Raw genomic sequence first — 14,639 nt, 5'->3', positions numbered from 1 at the left:
AAATCATAATATTCGATCGAAAATACCAGATTAACCACCCCAAAAAATGAAGTGTGTACACACCCTTCGAAAAGCCGCCATCATTCACACACCAACACACGCGAAACCAAGAATAAAACTCTGCAGAGGCAAAAAAGAGGAAAAGAGGAACGAACGTCGGTTCTCTTCTGGATTCAACACACTTGTCCAATTTCATTGCGTTTGCGATTATTTTCTACTCAAAAGCCACAACCTATGCATCGTAACTTAATTCAACAACAACTGTGATCGCCAAACATCGGAAAGCAACAAAAAAGCACGTCAAGAATTGCCAAGTTAGTTAGTCTCAAAAAAAGACAAAAAAAATTGCAACAAACTAGACTAGTGTGTGTGTGTGTGAGCTAGTGAGTGCATTGGTGTGTGGCTGTGTGTTTTCTGTGCAGCTTGCAATTTTATATTGCATTTCATACGTTTCGACGATTTTTAGTAAAGCCAAAAAACCGCATAATTTCAGCGCTCCACTAAGAAATCCAACTCTCCCCGCTCCCCGCAGGAAGATAACAAAGAAAGTGCTACAAAAAGTGCCGATTTTCGGCAAACTTCAACCCAAAAGCAATACAAAACTGTGCATTACAAAAAGGAAAAAGAAAAACGAGGAAAAATATCGCTTAAAAAAAAGGTGAGCCGGCGGCGGCCTCGTGTGCGCGGTCTAGAAAAACTAGCATTTTCCATTTTTCATTGGGGTGGCGCATACTTGGAAAAAGTCGGCATAAAAAATGCTAAATGGGCGTATATTTCATTTTTGCGGCAGGGCTCTATCTCTTAAAAAAAATCTTTTTTTTACCATTTTAGCGGCTTTTTTTTATTATCGCTTGTGCATAACCTAAAAATGTACGAAAAATGTTGTTTTTGTACATTTTTGTTTAAATGCTGCTCTTCAACTATAGCTTTCTTTGTTCTTCCTACACACGCGGTTCGCAAGCAGAATAGAGAGGGAAAGAGAGAACGCGAGAGAGCGGCGCGTTCATAACCGAATAAGTGTGCTTTGTATGCGTGCGTGTGTGTGTTTGCCGCAACTCTTTGTGCATTTTTTTTTTTATCGGCAAATGTTTATGGCAAAAATGGGGCAAAGGACACCTGCAAACGTTTATATTTACTGACAACTTTTAACGCTGTTTCAAGCGTTCTTGCAACGCAGCAACTTGATATTTTGGCCAAGCTGGAGTTCATTGTATGCGGCGCCACAACCTTGAGAACCGAACATAACCTCAATTTAATTCATGCTCCTCGCTTGGCGGCTTCTTTTTTTTTTTTGCCCAATTGTATGAGGTCATTTACTCGCGCACACACACACGTGCAAAGTTCAGTCAGCCAGGATCGCAGGCATAAAAGTTGGAGCACGTGCACGGGTTAAATGTCCTGCGACGGCAAGCAAATTGGAATTTCGCCTGACAGCTGCACTACACCAAATTTCCCCTTTTTGCATGTGCAAATGTGTGTGGGCCACAAAAGTGGGTCAAACTGCAGCGCGCTGCGTCTGTTTTATATGCATTGCGGTAAAATGAGCTCCCTGTTTTGGGTGTACAACCCTGCCCCCTCCCCGCCGTCCTTGTGACCAAGTGAAATTCTAGATCCTTATTGGAGAGCACAGCAGGGGTCAACACTTTAGTAGTCACATTTCTGTAGAAATCTATGTAAAAGAAACACAAATTGATTTAATGGACAGTCCATCTGGAAATCCCATTAAATTTGTTTCTAATATTAGCGTATTTTTCTGTTATCAAGCCTTAATTCTCAAAATTAAATTTACACGTGATGAAATTAACTGTTAACGCAACTAGTGATTCATTATGGTTTCGATGCTGTAACCGCTGTTTAGAACATTATCGTGTTTAGTATGAATAATTAAATCAAACTATAGTGCTGAAAATTTAATGTCAAGGCATATTTAAAAACCTTTTGGAGGTTGTAGAAACGGGGTAGCAGCTTCCTTTAATTTCAAATTATCAGATTGAAAAATCGACACAGTCGTCTAGGACTTTTGCCAACTTTTTTTTTTATTAAAAAAACCAGACAGATTTTCCGTAAATTATTACATTAATATCAGAGTGCGCGTATATTTTTTGCACTATTTCGCAGACGTTCAATCCCACACTCCCAATCGACACAGATCAGCCACCGTGTCGATAGATCCGAGCAACAGCTAGAAGGAAGGGAAGCAGAAATTGGAAGCGGAGACAAAGAATCCGAGTCGAGGAGTCCGTAGTTCAGAGAGGAAGAATCAAACGCCAGCTATGGTCATGGATGCGACCCAATCGCAGCAGCCTTCGCCGCAATCTGTGGGACGCGAGTTTGTCCGCCAGTACTACACGCTGCTGAACAAGGCGCCCAACCACTTGCATCGCTTCTATAACCACAACTCGTCGTACATCCATGGAGAGTCCAAGCTGGTGGTCGGTCAGCGGGAGATCCACAACCGGATCCAGCAGCTGAACTTCAATGATTGCCACGCGAAGATCAGCCAGGTTGATGCCCAGGCCACTTTGGGCAACGGTGTGGTGGTTCAGGTCACCGGGGAGCTATCCAATGATGGCCAGCCGATGCGGCGTTTTACCCAGACGTTCGTTTTGGCCGCTCAGTCGCCGAAGAAGTACTACGTTCACAACGACATCTTCCGCTATCAGGATCTGTACATCGAGGACGAGCAGGATGGCGAGTCGCGATCGGAGAACGATGAGGAGCACGATGTCCAGGTCGTCGGTGGTACTGTGGATCAAGCTGTGCAGGTGGCCGGCGATGTAGTTGCCCAGCAGCCGCAGCAACAGCAGGCTCCTCCGCAGCCACAGGCTCAGGTCGTTGTGCCCCAGCAGGTGGCTCCTGTAGCGGCCGGCGGCGCTGCTCCACAGCAGATCTTCTACCCATTGCCAGCGGCTGCTGCCGCCGGACGTCCTGTGGCTGTTTTGCCACCAGCTCCGCAAGCCGCGGCTGTTCCACTGCCCGCGCAGTTCACCGTTCCGCCGCCACAGCCCATCCAGAACGGTGTGGTGTCGCACGAGGAACTGCAGCAGCAGCAGGTGCTGGTCCCTCCCAGCGTGTCTCCCCTGGTACAGCAGCAGCAGCAGCAGCCGACCGGCACGCCTGTGTTGCCCATTGTCCCAGTGCCAAGCGCGGGCTTCCAACAGTCGCCACTGGTGGCACCACAGCTCATCCAGCAGCAGCAACCGGCACAGCTGCCCCCGCAGCAGCAGCAGCAGCCTTTGCAACAGCAGCAACAACCGCTGGCTGAGCCCGAAGAAGTCGAGGTGGCGCCAAGGCAGCAGAAGCCTCCCACCCCCGTCGAGGATTTCAAAACCATTCACGAGCAGCAGCAACAGGAGAAGTACGAGGCCGCCAAGCAGCAGCAGAATGAGCCCAAGACGTACGCGAATCTCTTCAAGTCCACGTCCTCCTCGCCCAGTGGCTTTGTGAACGCCGCACTGCAGCAGCAGCAACAACTCCAGCAGCAACAGCAGCAGCAGCAGTCCATCAGCAGCAACACCTATAACTCTTCCTCGGCAACCTCGGGTGGCGGCAATGGCAGTCAGGTTAGCTACTCCACCACCGCTTCGTCGTACAACAACAGCAACGGCAACTCGCGACTGGACAACGGTGGCCCGCTGCCGCAGCGAAACAACTCGATCCGCAACAACAAGGGTGGTAAGTTCATCGTTACACCCTTAAATTAAAAGGGGTCATTCCCCTCTGCTTCAGGGTAAAAAGAAGCCTTGGATCTTATGTAGAAATGAAAACAGTGGTTTCTCCGAATAACTTATTTAGTCCCCTTATAATTTATTATGATTGCATATTTATGATGCGATAGGGTTTTCGTTTAGTTTTTTAGAAAGGCAATGATTCATTTTTTTGGTTTATTTTCTTATCAGATTATTACTCAAACTTAAGGTTGGCTTATATGATAATCAACATTATGTACCGCTTTTTAGTACCTCTTGCTAATAACTTGTTCTTTATACTTTGCAGACTTTGAGCAGCGCCGCTCGAGCAACACGCAGCAGTTCGGTGATAATCAGCAGCTGTTCTTGGGCAATATACCGCACCACGCCAGCGAGGACGATTTGCGAGAGATCTTCTCACGCTTCGGAAATGTGCTGGAGCTGCGCATTTTGTCCAAGGCTGGCAACAAGGTGCCACCAGGCATGCGGAGTCCGCTGAACTACGGATTCATTACCTACGACGATCCTGAGGCGGTGCAAAAGTGCCTGGCCAACTGCGTAAGTTTACCACCAAGTAGATTTAATTATTGAATTTGCTAATGTACAGCCTAGGATTTGCCTCCTTACTTTTAATGTGATCAGAAAGGTTACCTAAGCATATTCTTTCCATTTCATAGCCCCTGTACTTCCCCGAGAACTCACCCGATGGCCAGAAGTTGAATGTGGAGGAGAAGAAGCCGCGTGTGCGCAACGACATGGTGCCGCGCCAGCAGATCGGTGGCAACAACCTGAACAACAACATGGGCCGTTTGGGCGGCAACAATGGTCCGCAGTCGCGTCCGATGGGCAACAACAATGGCAGCGGCGGCGGCATGATGCGCAACAATGCCGGTGGCAACAATCTGCGCCAGGGCGGCGGCGGTGGAAATGGTGCTCCACGCCTGGGAGGCGGCGGCGGTGGATTCGGACAGCGCCAGGATAACCGCACCGGTGGCGGCAACAACCAGTCTAACGGACCGCTGCGCGGTGCCGGAAATGGACAGAGTGGTGGTGGCAACTACGGACGTCGCTAAGGGAATTGTCCAGCAGCACGACATCAGCAAAAGCATCAACAAATGAGCAACAGCAGCAGTAGCGAATATAACATCAAGAACAGCAGCAACAACCCAACGTTAAAAACATCGACTTCTTCCACAATGCAAACAATCAATTACATTCAAGAACATCTCATGCAATTAAACACACACAAAGACACGCAAATTACACACACTCACTAAGATAAAGTAGTTGGAGCAACAGAAACCGTCAACTGTCCTTTAAATGTTCCTCAGCGCAACACGGGGCGTCGAACTACAAAAAAAAAAAAGAAAAAGAGAGATGGGATGTAGAGTTGCGTCATCGATCCTGAGTCCCTTCTTAGTTTAATTGCGTTAGGCTCGCTTTTTCCAGCCAGTTCGTGCCAAAATATACCGAAATTCTGTGCAAATCTTCGTTGTGAATCCAAAAACCAAAAGAATGTAAGCTTCAGCTCGGCAACTGCTACTCTCTACCACCCACCACCCACTCACGGAATCAACTTCACCTTGAAACACGTGTATTAAATTTAAGTCTCAACCAAGCACACCCACAAAACACTCATCGCAAACACACGATCGCACACAAAAGCAAACACAAAATACACTCACCCATTTTAGCATAAATGTAAACTTTAGTTTCAGCTTTTGTTTGGCAATAACCTTCAGCTAAAATCTATCTTAAGTACGCAAGATGCGAGAAATTGGTTTGAAACGAAGGAAAGGAGCAATGCAACACATTTTTGTTTGTTTTTTCATTGAATAACACCATTACTTAAGCTAAAAACAAAAAGAAATTAAAAGGAAAACTTACACACTTAGCTAAAAAGATATAAACAGAAGGAAAAGAAAGAAAAATATAAAAAAAAATGAAAAACCTTTGTAAAATGCAATAAAAAAGAGCAAAAGAAAGACTTGAAAAAAAAAATAAATTTAAAAACTAAAAAAAAAGGAATGTAAACACGAGAAAAATGTAAGGCGCGGTTAAAAACAAGCAAAAATAAGATCACGATATAAGCAAAGCAAAGCACACAAGAACACAAACCTCTTAAAAAAAAACATTGAAAATTAAAGGAAAATCAATTGAGCACCAAGCCGCAAGAAGGAAAAGCGAGGAAAACACAAACACACATCGACGTCGACGTTTGGAGCGCCCCAGAAGAAAGTCCGCCGCATTTTAGAGCCTGTAAACCTTTTGCTATTTAAATCTAATTTGCAGACTAGCTAGTCTATATAGGTATCGTATCGGTTCGAAACGGTTCGGTTCGCTTCGAACCGGTTGGGGTCGGAAGAGTGTGGGAGATGAGAGCGTGTGATGAGGGGAAATGCGGTGCCGGCGCCGCAGGCGGGGCGTGGTCGATGCAATCGATGTTGAGGAATGAACGGACGGACGGACGGACAGTGTTTTCGCTTTTCTTTTATTCGTTCTGTGTAATGAGTTCAAGGTCGTAAACCAAACTAAGTCAAGCAACTTAAACGATTTGGTGTTTCCAACGCAGTTGTGAACTAAAATTTAGTACATATTTTTTAAATAAAATCAAGAAAAGCCCAAAAAAAAAAAGAAACGAATTGAGTAGAGATGTGAAGCATATAAACACACAAGAACCTATTATAATAAATAGTTGGGGGACGAAACACAAGCTACTAACATTTTTCTCAAGGTAAAACAAGCTAAACATGTAACAACAAATATATACAAAATATATATAAACAAAGCAAAAACTCATATAATTTAATGTTAACTTTTAGACTTACCAGAAATCTAAATATACATAAATATATAAATATATATATTTATATAACTGCTGCTGCAAATAAAAAAAGGCAGAAAAGCGATTAGGAAACTGAAAACATTTAAATTCGTGTGAGCATCAGTTTTGAGTTTTGTCGCAGGCGTCCAAATAAATATAATTGCCTAAGTTATTCTTGTTTTGTTAAAGCTTAAGGACTTTTTAATTCGTTGGGAACATATCATTTGTTTTTGTTGTTCGAAGCCTGCCCTAGAGAATCAATTGCTAAATCAATTACAATCGCAATTTCCACAACTATTTCTACAACACCACGCGTTTCTAGCACTGTGAACAGGGTCTAAAGCAATTTTAGTGCATTTTTTGTAAAACGAAAGTGTTAGTGTTCAAATCTTAGCTCAACGATCAGTGCTGAAAGTGCTCCGTGGCCAGCAACAACATCATAGAAATAATAATAATACAAAAGAAAAAAAAAACATGAAAACAGCATCAAACAATACAATACAAATCAGAGGTACTAACTAAATCGATGTAAGAGTAAACGAAAAACAAACAATTAGAGTGCATGCTCATTTCTAAGTAAACCGATGAAATCACAATACTGCAGTTTGTAAAGAGTACAGAGAAAAGGAGGGAAACACTTAATTATAATTTAATTTATATGTATACAACTACAAAATAACTATAATAATAAAACCAACCACAAAGATTCAGAGTGTTTACCAGAAAACTTATGATTTTGTTTCATTTCAAAAACGCACACACAACACACACCTTTGTTTTGGATCGGTTCGTATTTCGTATTTCTGGTATATGCGTTTAAAAGAAGAAACACCAAGTCATAGAAATTTAGAAATCTGAAAGGAAAGGATATGAAAGTATTATTTTACTTATCCTGCGACTGAATACGATTCCCATTGCCTTTGTGTTGAAACAACTGAGGAACTACTGAGCATTCAGCATTTAAGTGAAATTGATGCGCACAAAGCCAGCAATTTGCCTAACTTTAATTAATAACTAGCCAGTGGAGGAAGCCCCAAAAATTCCAGTCATAATTCATTGGTGCGTTTTATAGCGTTTCAGATATAAAACATTTACGCAAAATCAATTCACTCATGCAATACATGCAATACTTTAAATGGAAACAAAAAAACAAAAATAGTATAAATAAAGAACAAGAGTTTACGATTTTAAGTCTCAAAAGTACCCGTATGCTTTATTATTTATTAAATATCTCGAACGGAATCGCCTGCAAATTAGCAAAGGGCATTAAACTGCGGCAGTAAATTGGGAATAACTTCGTTCCATCGTCCGCCACTTAGATACCTGCAAGAATAAAAAGATACTTTAGATTCTTTTCACTCTTTTAAATTAAATTCAATTTCAATGAAAAAAATTAACCGTATGGTGGTGAGGTAGCCCCCTTGCCGATCTTCGGAATCACTCCGTTGGTGGGAGATTTAGCTGGCTTGAAGACCTTATAGTCCTGGTTGGGCCACTTCTTGATAGCTCCAACTCCCACGGGGGCACCGGCTGTCAAACCCAAACCCAATTCCAAGCCAGCTCCCACGTCGGCACCGCCGCTCGAACCCAATCCCAAACCAATTCCAGACTTGCGATCTCCATCGCCACCGGCTCCCAAGTCCAGCTTGTCATTGGAAGTAGCTGCCTGGAGGCCATTCAAATTGCACTTGGGACGATCGTTGGTCGATGTCTGGGCATGTTTGTGCCCGGCCTTAGGTGCCCATTCGCCCACTTTGCTGGGAGTCCACTCCTGGGCCGAGTAGGTACCGGGCTTCGGATAGGTGGACCACATGTCCGGACCGTGTCCGGCGAACGGATGCTTTGGAGCCGTGTTCTGACCGGGTGTTGGCTTGGATGCCATCGGAATCACATAGTGGGCCCAGCCGTTGGTGAATGCCGATGGCGGCAGAACGGACTGGGCCAGATAGCGATTGTAGTTGGGATTGTTGTAGTTGTAGCTATCAGCGGTGGCCGGCTGGGGCGGAATGTAGCCGGCTCGGACCGAGCTGGAAATGGGGAAGCGAAAACGCCTGTCGGGCTTCTGGGTGGATCTCTTCACCTCTACCAAAGTCTGGAGAATCCAGTGCTTGCGCGGTGCTGAAAATAAAAGCAAGCGGCGTTATCATACTTAGGTAGTTAAAAAAAAAAATGCACGATGACTTTCAATAAATGAGAAACATGAAAACTTACCCAAGGCCTTCTCGGCACTCAATGGATCCACGAATTCAAGGAAGCCAAATGCCCGCTGACGCCCGGTCTCTCGGTCAATGAGCAATTTCACGCTGGCCACCGGTCCAAACTGCGAAAAGTATTCGCGCACGACTTTCTCATCGTGATACTCCTTCAAACCGCCCAGAAAGATCCTTTTCGAATTCACGAAACCGGCTTCAAAGCCAAAACTTCCGACAACGGAACCAACGCCGCCACCCCTTTTGAAATCTTGGCGTGGCAGAGCGTGCTTGGTCTCCACAATTCTGAATTAAATTATTCAAATTTGTATAGAAATAGGGCTCTGCGAAAGATTAATGTGACACTTACTTGTTATCAATGGTGTGGGGACGGGCCCTTTGGACAATTTCCACGGACTTGGGATCCACAAAGGTGACGAAGCCAAAGCCCCTGGAATGGTTGCTTACCGGATCCCGCATGACCACCGCATCGGACACGACACCGAACTGGCTAAAGAATTCGCGCAGCGTTTCCATGGACGTCTGAGTGGATAGGCCACCAATGAAGATCTTGCGCAAGTGCTCGGAGCCTTCATCCTTAATTTCCGTCTTTCTATCGGCTTCGCTCTGCACACAACGATGATTTCGTTGGTAATTATGAATAGTTTAGGCGATTATGAGCTTACATCTCCAAAGCAGACCGATGAGGCACAATTTCCCTTATCCATTTTCGAAAAGATATCACAAGTAATACAGCCTGATTTACTTTACTACAGCACTAAGTTGAAGCCAACCACAGATTGAATGACAGGCGAGAAAATCCAAACGTCTATGGCCTAGTTATGGACTATCGAAAAAGGTCCAAAAATATGATTGCCACATTTAGATGATTCAGCATTATTGGATGCAAATAGGCCAATAAATCGATAGGGCTTAAATCCTTACACAGTAACCCTATAAAATATCGCACCTTTTGCTTCGTCATCCTAGCAAATATTTTAAAACTGGCCATATTCCGCAGATCTTGCTAGTGAAAGTTGTTGCCACGCTTAGATGATTCAGCATTATTGGAGGCAAATAGGCCAATAAATCGATAGGGCTTAAATCCTTAAGCTGTAACCCTATAAAATATCGCCCTTTTGCCTTGTCATTATCCTACCATAGATCATAGGACCAAATTGTCCTTGCTAGTGAAAGTTGTTGCCACTTTTAGATGATTCAGCATAATTGGATACAAATAGGCCAATAAATCGATGGGGATTAAATCCTTAAACTGTAACCCTATAAAATATCATGCCTTTTGCTTCATTCCAGCCGACATTCTACATATATGGATTTTAGCCCATATTATCCATTATTAGAAGAAAACCCCATTGATCTCGTAAGAACATATATTCCACAAAACCTTAATGGTAGTCATAGACCAAATTGTGGCCAATATCGCCCACAGAAAATAAAATACAGCTTTTGTTCTTGATAGTAAAATTTGTACTTTATTGAGGAATTCAGAAACAAATGAGGTGTTAGTAGAATGCCGACTAGTTACCTTCACTTACCTCCAGAAGAGTACCCACCAAGTTAGCCAGGAGGGAGCCACCAACCAAAGTCCACAGTGAGTTGTTCCTGGGCCACCGCTTGCTTTGCGGGCTAAAACCATTAACTTATAAACGAACCGGTGCGTGGAGCAGCGCAGATTTTGTATACGGACCCGGGTGGGAGCATCCGTCCGTAGCCCGGCCAGTCTTGCAAAGAAATAGTCAGTGCATTAGTATGCGGTTTGCCTGGGGGTTAGGTCGGGGTGTCTAGTGACGGTAATTAGCCCTGCTCGCTACAACCTGCCGATCTGGGATGGATCGGAAAACCCGGATTTTGCTGCAGTTGCTGCTCCTTTTTGCTAGGACATTTCGTTTCGTTTCATTTTGGGTGGGTAGGTAACATTGGTTAGGATTTTATTTTGCTTGTATCTCTTTTGTCGCTTTCGTTTCACTCGTAACGAACTAATTACAGAATGTTTGTGATATTTGTTTAGCGTTTTTCTTTTTAGTCTGGCTTAGCGTAGCTAGCATCTACTTCTTATGGACTAACAGAGTTGGTATGCATATATGGATTTTGCTTGCTAGGACACCATTTCGCGGCCACTGTGCAGCCTGTACACAAATGTGCGTGGCATTCGCTTTTCAGGAGTTGGGATCTTGCTTGCCACAAATCATAAAGGTTCTTAGTTGTACAAAAAAAGTGATTACAAAATATTGTACTATTTGATTTCTTACATTTCGCTGGATCGCTAAAAAAATATAAAATCATGAATAAATATCAAGAAAGGTACTCTACCTTATAACACCCTTACAACGACTGGAGCACAAGGAGAATCCGTGTCGTTCAGTTGGTAGTCAATTTTGTACAATAAAATTATTGTTTAATTTATATTTTGTTGTTTTTTTTTTTTATGGTTAAAACTAAGCGTTCAGGGTTCTTAGGACCCTAAACATAAATCCATCAGCGAATTATTAATGGTTACAAAAGAGAGATAGCAGCATTCAAACTGTGGACAAGTGGTGTCGATTGGATTTCGTTTTGTTTCGCTTGACGCATAATCATTTGCTTGGTGCTTTTGACAAGTGGGTTATGGCCTTAGCCTGCAGGTTGCGGCCGGACCCAAACCTGATTGATTGCTTGCACTTGCGCACGGCCTGGTTCTTGGTTCTGCATCTTGATTTCTTGGTTCTGATCTTGTCTGCCTGGTCTGACACACACATGCTACTGATTGCCTGCCTGTGAATGTGCTTGTGCCTCTGCATCTGCCTGCCTAGACTGCCTGTTTGTCGTCTAGCTTGAACTGACACTCTCTCTCTATGTGTGTTTACCTATTTGGAGAGGAGAAAATTTTGCATTAGCTTCGAATCGTTCCGAATGAGTTTGATTGCATGGCTAGGCTACCAACTAGCTGCCAATAACGACCAAAGATCCGAGCGTTTCAGATTGTACGATGGGATAGGACCTGCCGTCCAGGTTACTTATATTTACCTTGTCTAGTAACGTCTATTGCCACCTCCCATGTTTCCACCCTGGCCGCCACCTCCGGTGTTGTAGTTGTTGCCGGCAAAGCCTTGACCTCCACCCTGGTTACCTGCAGAAAAATAAATGCGTGGTTTAAGTTTATCTAGATATGTACATTTTGGTCAAATCACTTAATTACCCAACGTACCCTTGTTGAATCCTCCACCACCTCCTCCTTGACTGTAAGGAGCTGGACGGTTGTTGCCAAAGTTGTTGTTGCGCTGTGGGCCGCCGCCGTAGCTCTGCTGGTATTCATTGCCGAAGCCACCACCACCTCCACCACCGTTACCGCCCCAGCTGCCATTGCTGTTTCCGCCGCCGTAGCCGCCTCCTCCGCCACCACCACCGTTCCAGCCGCCGTTGCCGCCACCCTGGTTGTTCCATGGACCACCTCCGCTTCCGCCTTGCTGGTTCCAACCGCCGGAGCCGCCGCCCTGACCGCCTCCAAAGTTGCCGCCGCTGTTGCCAAAACCGCCGCCGCCAGCTCCGCCCCAGTTGCCACCACCGTTCTGTCTGTTCTGGCCTCCCCAGCCACCGCCTCCCTGGCCGCGGTCACCCTGACCACCGCGTCCGCCAGCTCGAGGACCTCCGCGTCCGCCACCTCCGCCGCCCTGCCGATCCATATCCTGCTTGGCAATAGCCTTCTTCACGTCCAGGGTCTTGTTCTTGATGGAGTGGGTCTTCTGGAGGATGATTTTGTCTACGGGATCGTAGTCATCGAACTCAATGAAGGCGAAGCCGCGCTTTTTGCCGGTGTCCTTGTCGGAAACAATGTTCACGCTCACGATCTGGCCAAAGTCTTTGAAGTACTCTCGCAGGCACTCCTCATCGTGATCGTCACGAAGTCCGCCCACAAAGAGCTTCTTTACCGTGGCACCCGCATTCGGGGAATCGATCTCCTGGCGTGGCACAGCTCTCTTGGGCTCCACGGTGCGTCCATCGATCTTGTGGGGCCTGGCATTCTGCGCATTGTCGATCATGTACGACTGGGAATACGTGATGAAACCGAAGCCGCGAGAGCGCTTCGTCTTGGGATCTTTCATCACCACCACGTCGACAATGTTGCCCCACTTCTCGAAGTGAGCCTTCAGGCCCTCATCGGTGGTGCGGTAGTCCAGGCCGCCGATGAACAGTTTGCGCAGCTGCTCTGGCTCGGTGATCTGCGGGTGAATTTTAAATGCATCAGGAACAGTGAATATAAAGCAAAATAGATTCTATAAATTAAATTAATCTTTAAAATGAATTAAACAATAACCCTTGATTCGAAACTATAATGTTTTCGGGTAGGTGGTTATAGCTAATTTTCCAATTTAAATATCATTTGAAAATAAGTTGAAATTTTAAATTAATTCACTGATTTCTTTGGACAGACTTTGCGGAAAATGTATAAATTTCTTAAAAAAAAAAAAAATTATACTATATCTAAATGCGTTAAATAAGTGAAGTAAGTAAATAAGTGAAAAAATTTATAAATGTATAAAAGATATTTACTCAAGAATAAGTTGGTGTATTTATATCAGTACAACGATAAAAGTGCTGAATCATCCTTGATTCAACAATATATAAACCGGGTGATTAATTAAGTTAGAAAACGTGTTTGGAACAATATATAAATATGTCCTCAAGAATAAGTTTCTGTATTTATATGAAACAAACCATAAAAAGTGCTGAGTCATCCTTGATTCAACAAGGATTTGTCATTGTTTATAATAGTAATTTACTACCTGGCGAGAAAAAGCCGCTCGCCATTTTTTTTTTTTTTTTTTTTTTTTTTTTACTATTTGCACCGCCATGACAGCCATGTGTACATGTATACAATGCATATGTATGTATGAATTTTCGTTTTCTTTTTCAGCAAACAGCCGGCAACTTTTTCATCGGAAATTACGTATATTTCTCGCCAAAAGAGGTCAATAAACTTGAAGCTGGTTAAATTCGCACAGGGATCGATGTCCCGCATAATTCCACGTACTTAACTTTTGGTAAAAAAAAAAAAAACCGCTTGAATGTATATTATACGCGAATATTGTCGGCGTCAACATTTTACACTTTCACGCGCGATGGTCATTCTGCAACTCACCTCTTCACCATCGTCGTAGTTTCCGTTGGAATCGTTTTGTTCCGCCATTCTCCCCTTGCTTGTTCTTAAAACTTAAAACTCAAGAAGCTGAAATAAATTCTTTTTTCCTGTTCTTTCTTTGACAGGAGACTGGCAATAAATGAAATGTACAGCACGCACACTGAGAATAGAGTGGGCAGTATGACCAGATGTTGAGAACGTAGTATTGTCAGAAAACCGGTCGCAACATGGAATCGAAACGATTGTTTCATTGCATTAGGGGGTTTCCTCAACAATTATCCTCATGTAAATTTGTATCCGTCTAGTAAGGGCTTACAAATAATATATGATGCTGTCTGAACATATGAATTTGTATGCTACTCTTATACAATCTTTATAAATGTATCAATTTATTACAGCGTTCAGCCAAAAAGCATTTAAAATGTTAACATTTTTATCTATACACGTATTTTTATTATTAGCGCTTACTTTACTCTTTTCGTGCGAGCATTCCCTTCAGTGGGTATGCTGATGGGCTTAACTTTAAAATGGAACTTGTAGATTATTTGGTATGTATATTAATTCGTGTTATATTAAAGTAGTCGGATTGGGATCAATTTATCCATTTGCGTAAATAACTAAATTCTTAAATATTATATTCCAGTTACGGGACCTGTTAGGCATTTGCGGGAATACATTCCTAATTCTGCGAAAATATTAGATAAATAAATCTAGAAACATTTTAGATACGGTGAAAAATACTTAACATAATGATTTTAAGCTCATATAAAAAAAAAACGTTTGTTAACAATTATTTTAAA

The 14,639-nt window shown here is 43.5% G+C and overlaps 3 protein-coding genes across 8 annotated transcripts; 1 reads left to right on the top strand and 2 right to left on the bottom strand.

The window, feature by feature from the left end:
* Positions 1-99: 99 nt before the first annotated feature.
* Positions 100-7,244, top strand: LOC6606505 (ras GTPase-activating protein-binding protein 1). Of its 2 annotated transcripts, XM_032720570.1 has the most exons (5): positions 100-314; positions 494-658; positions 2,119-3,675; positions 3,997-4,247; positions 4,367-7,244. In XM_032720570.1, the coding sequence occupies exons 3-5, from the start codon at positions 2,274-2,276 to the stop codon at positions 4,760-4,762; spliced, it is 2,049 nt and encodes a 682-aa protein (XP_032576461.1). In that variant the 5' UTR covers positions 100-314; positions 494-658; positions 2,119-2,273; the 3' UTR covers positions 4,763-7,244. The 2 variants fall into 2 exon arrangements, with proteins under 2 accessions (XP_032576461.1, XP_002031306.1); XM_002031270.2 differs by lacking the exon at positions 494-658.
* A 345-nt stretch (positions 7,245-7,589) lies between these two features.
* LOC6606504 (ribonucleoprotein RB97D) lies at positions 7,590-9,510 on the bottom strand. Of its 2 annotated transcripts, XM_032720571.1 has the most exons (5): positions 9,389-9,510; positions 9,073-9,329; positions 8,725-9,008; positions 7,912-8,631; positions 7,590-7,836 (listed from the first exon to the last, which is right to left on the bottom strand). In XM_032720571.1, the coding sequence occupies exons 1-5, from the start codon at positions 9,428-9,430 to the stop codon at positions 7,829-7,831; spliced, it is 1,311 nt and encodes a 436-aa protein (XP_032576462.1). In that variant the 5' UTR covers positions 9,431-9,510; the 3' UTR covers positions 7,590-7,828. The 2 variants fall into 2 exon arrangements, with proteins under 2 accessions (XP_032576462.1, XP_032576463.1); XM_032720572.1 differs by lacking the exon at positions 7,590-7,836 and having other exon boundaries at positions 7,907-8,631.
* Positions 9,511-10,358: 848 nt separating this feature from the next.
* On the bottom strand, positions 10,359-14,010 carry LOC6606503 (heterogeneous nuclear ribonucleoprotein 87F). Of its 4 annotated transcripts, XR_004362054.1 has the most exons (5): positions 13,840-14,009; positions 11,899-12,919; positions 11,727-11,829; positions 11,050-11,566; positions 10,615-10,986 (listed from the first exon to the last, which is right to left on the bottom strand). XR_004362054.1 is itself a non-coding variant. In XM_032721436.1 (4 exons), exons 1-3 carry the CDS (start codon positions 13,885-13,887, stop codon positions 11,732-11,734), a joined length of 1,167 nt encoding a protein of 388 aa, XP_032577327.1. In that variant the 5' UTR covers positions 13,888-14,010; the 3' UTR covers positions 10,359-10,444; positions 11,727-11,731. The 4 variants fall into 4 exon arrangements, 3 of the variants coding, with proteins under 3 accessions (XP_032577327.1, XP_032577326.1, XP_002031304.1); XM_032721436.1 differs by lacking the exons at positions 10,615-10,986; positions 11,050-11,566 and adding an exon at positions 10,359-10,444 and having other exon boundaries at positions 13,840-14,010; XM_032721435.1 differs by having other exon boundaries at positions 10,615-11,566.
* Positions 14,011-14,639: the final 629 nt, after the last annotated feature.

This window comes from Drosophila sechellia, chromosome 3R, assembly GCF_004382195.2.
Source record: "Drosophila sechellia strain sech25 chromosome 3R, ASM438219v1, whole genome shotgun sequence".
Taxonomy (NCBI): Eukaryota; Metazoa; Arthropoda; class Insecta; order Diptera; family Drosophilidae; genus Drosophila; species Drosophila sechellia.
Note: the sequence above shows the minus strand (reverse complement) of the source record. Positions and strands in the feature narration are given on the sequence as shown.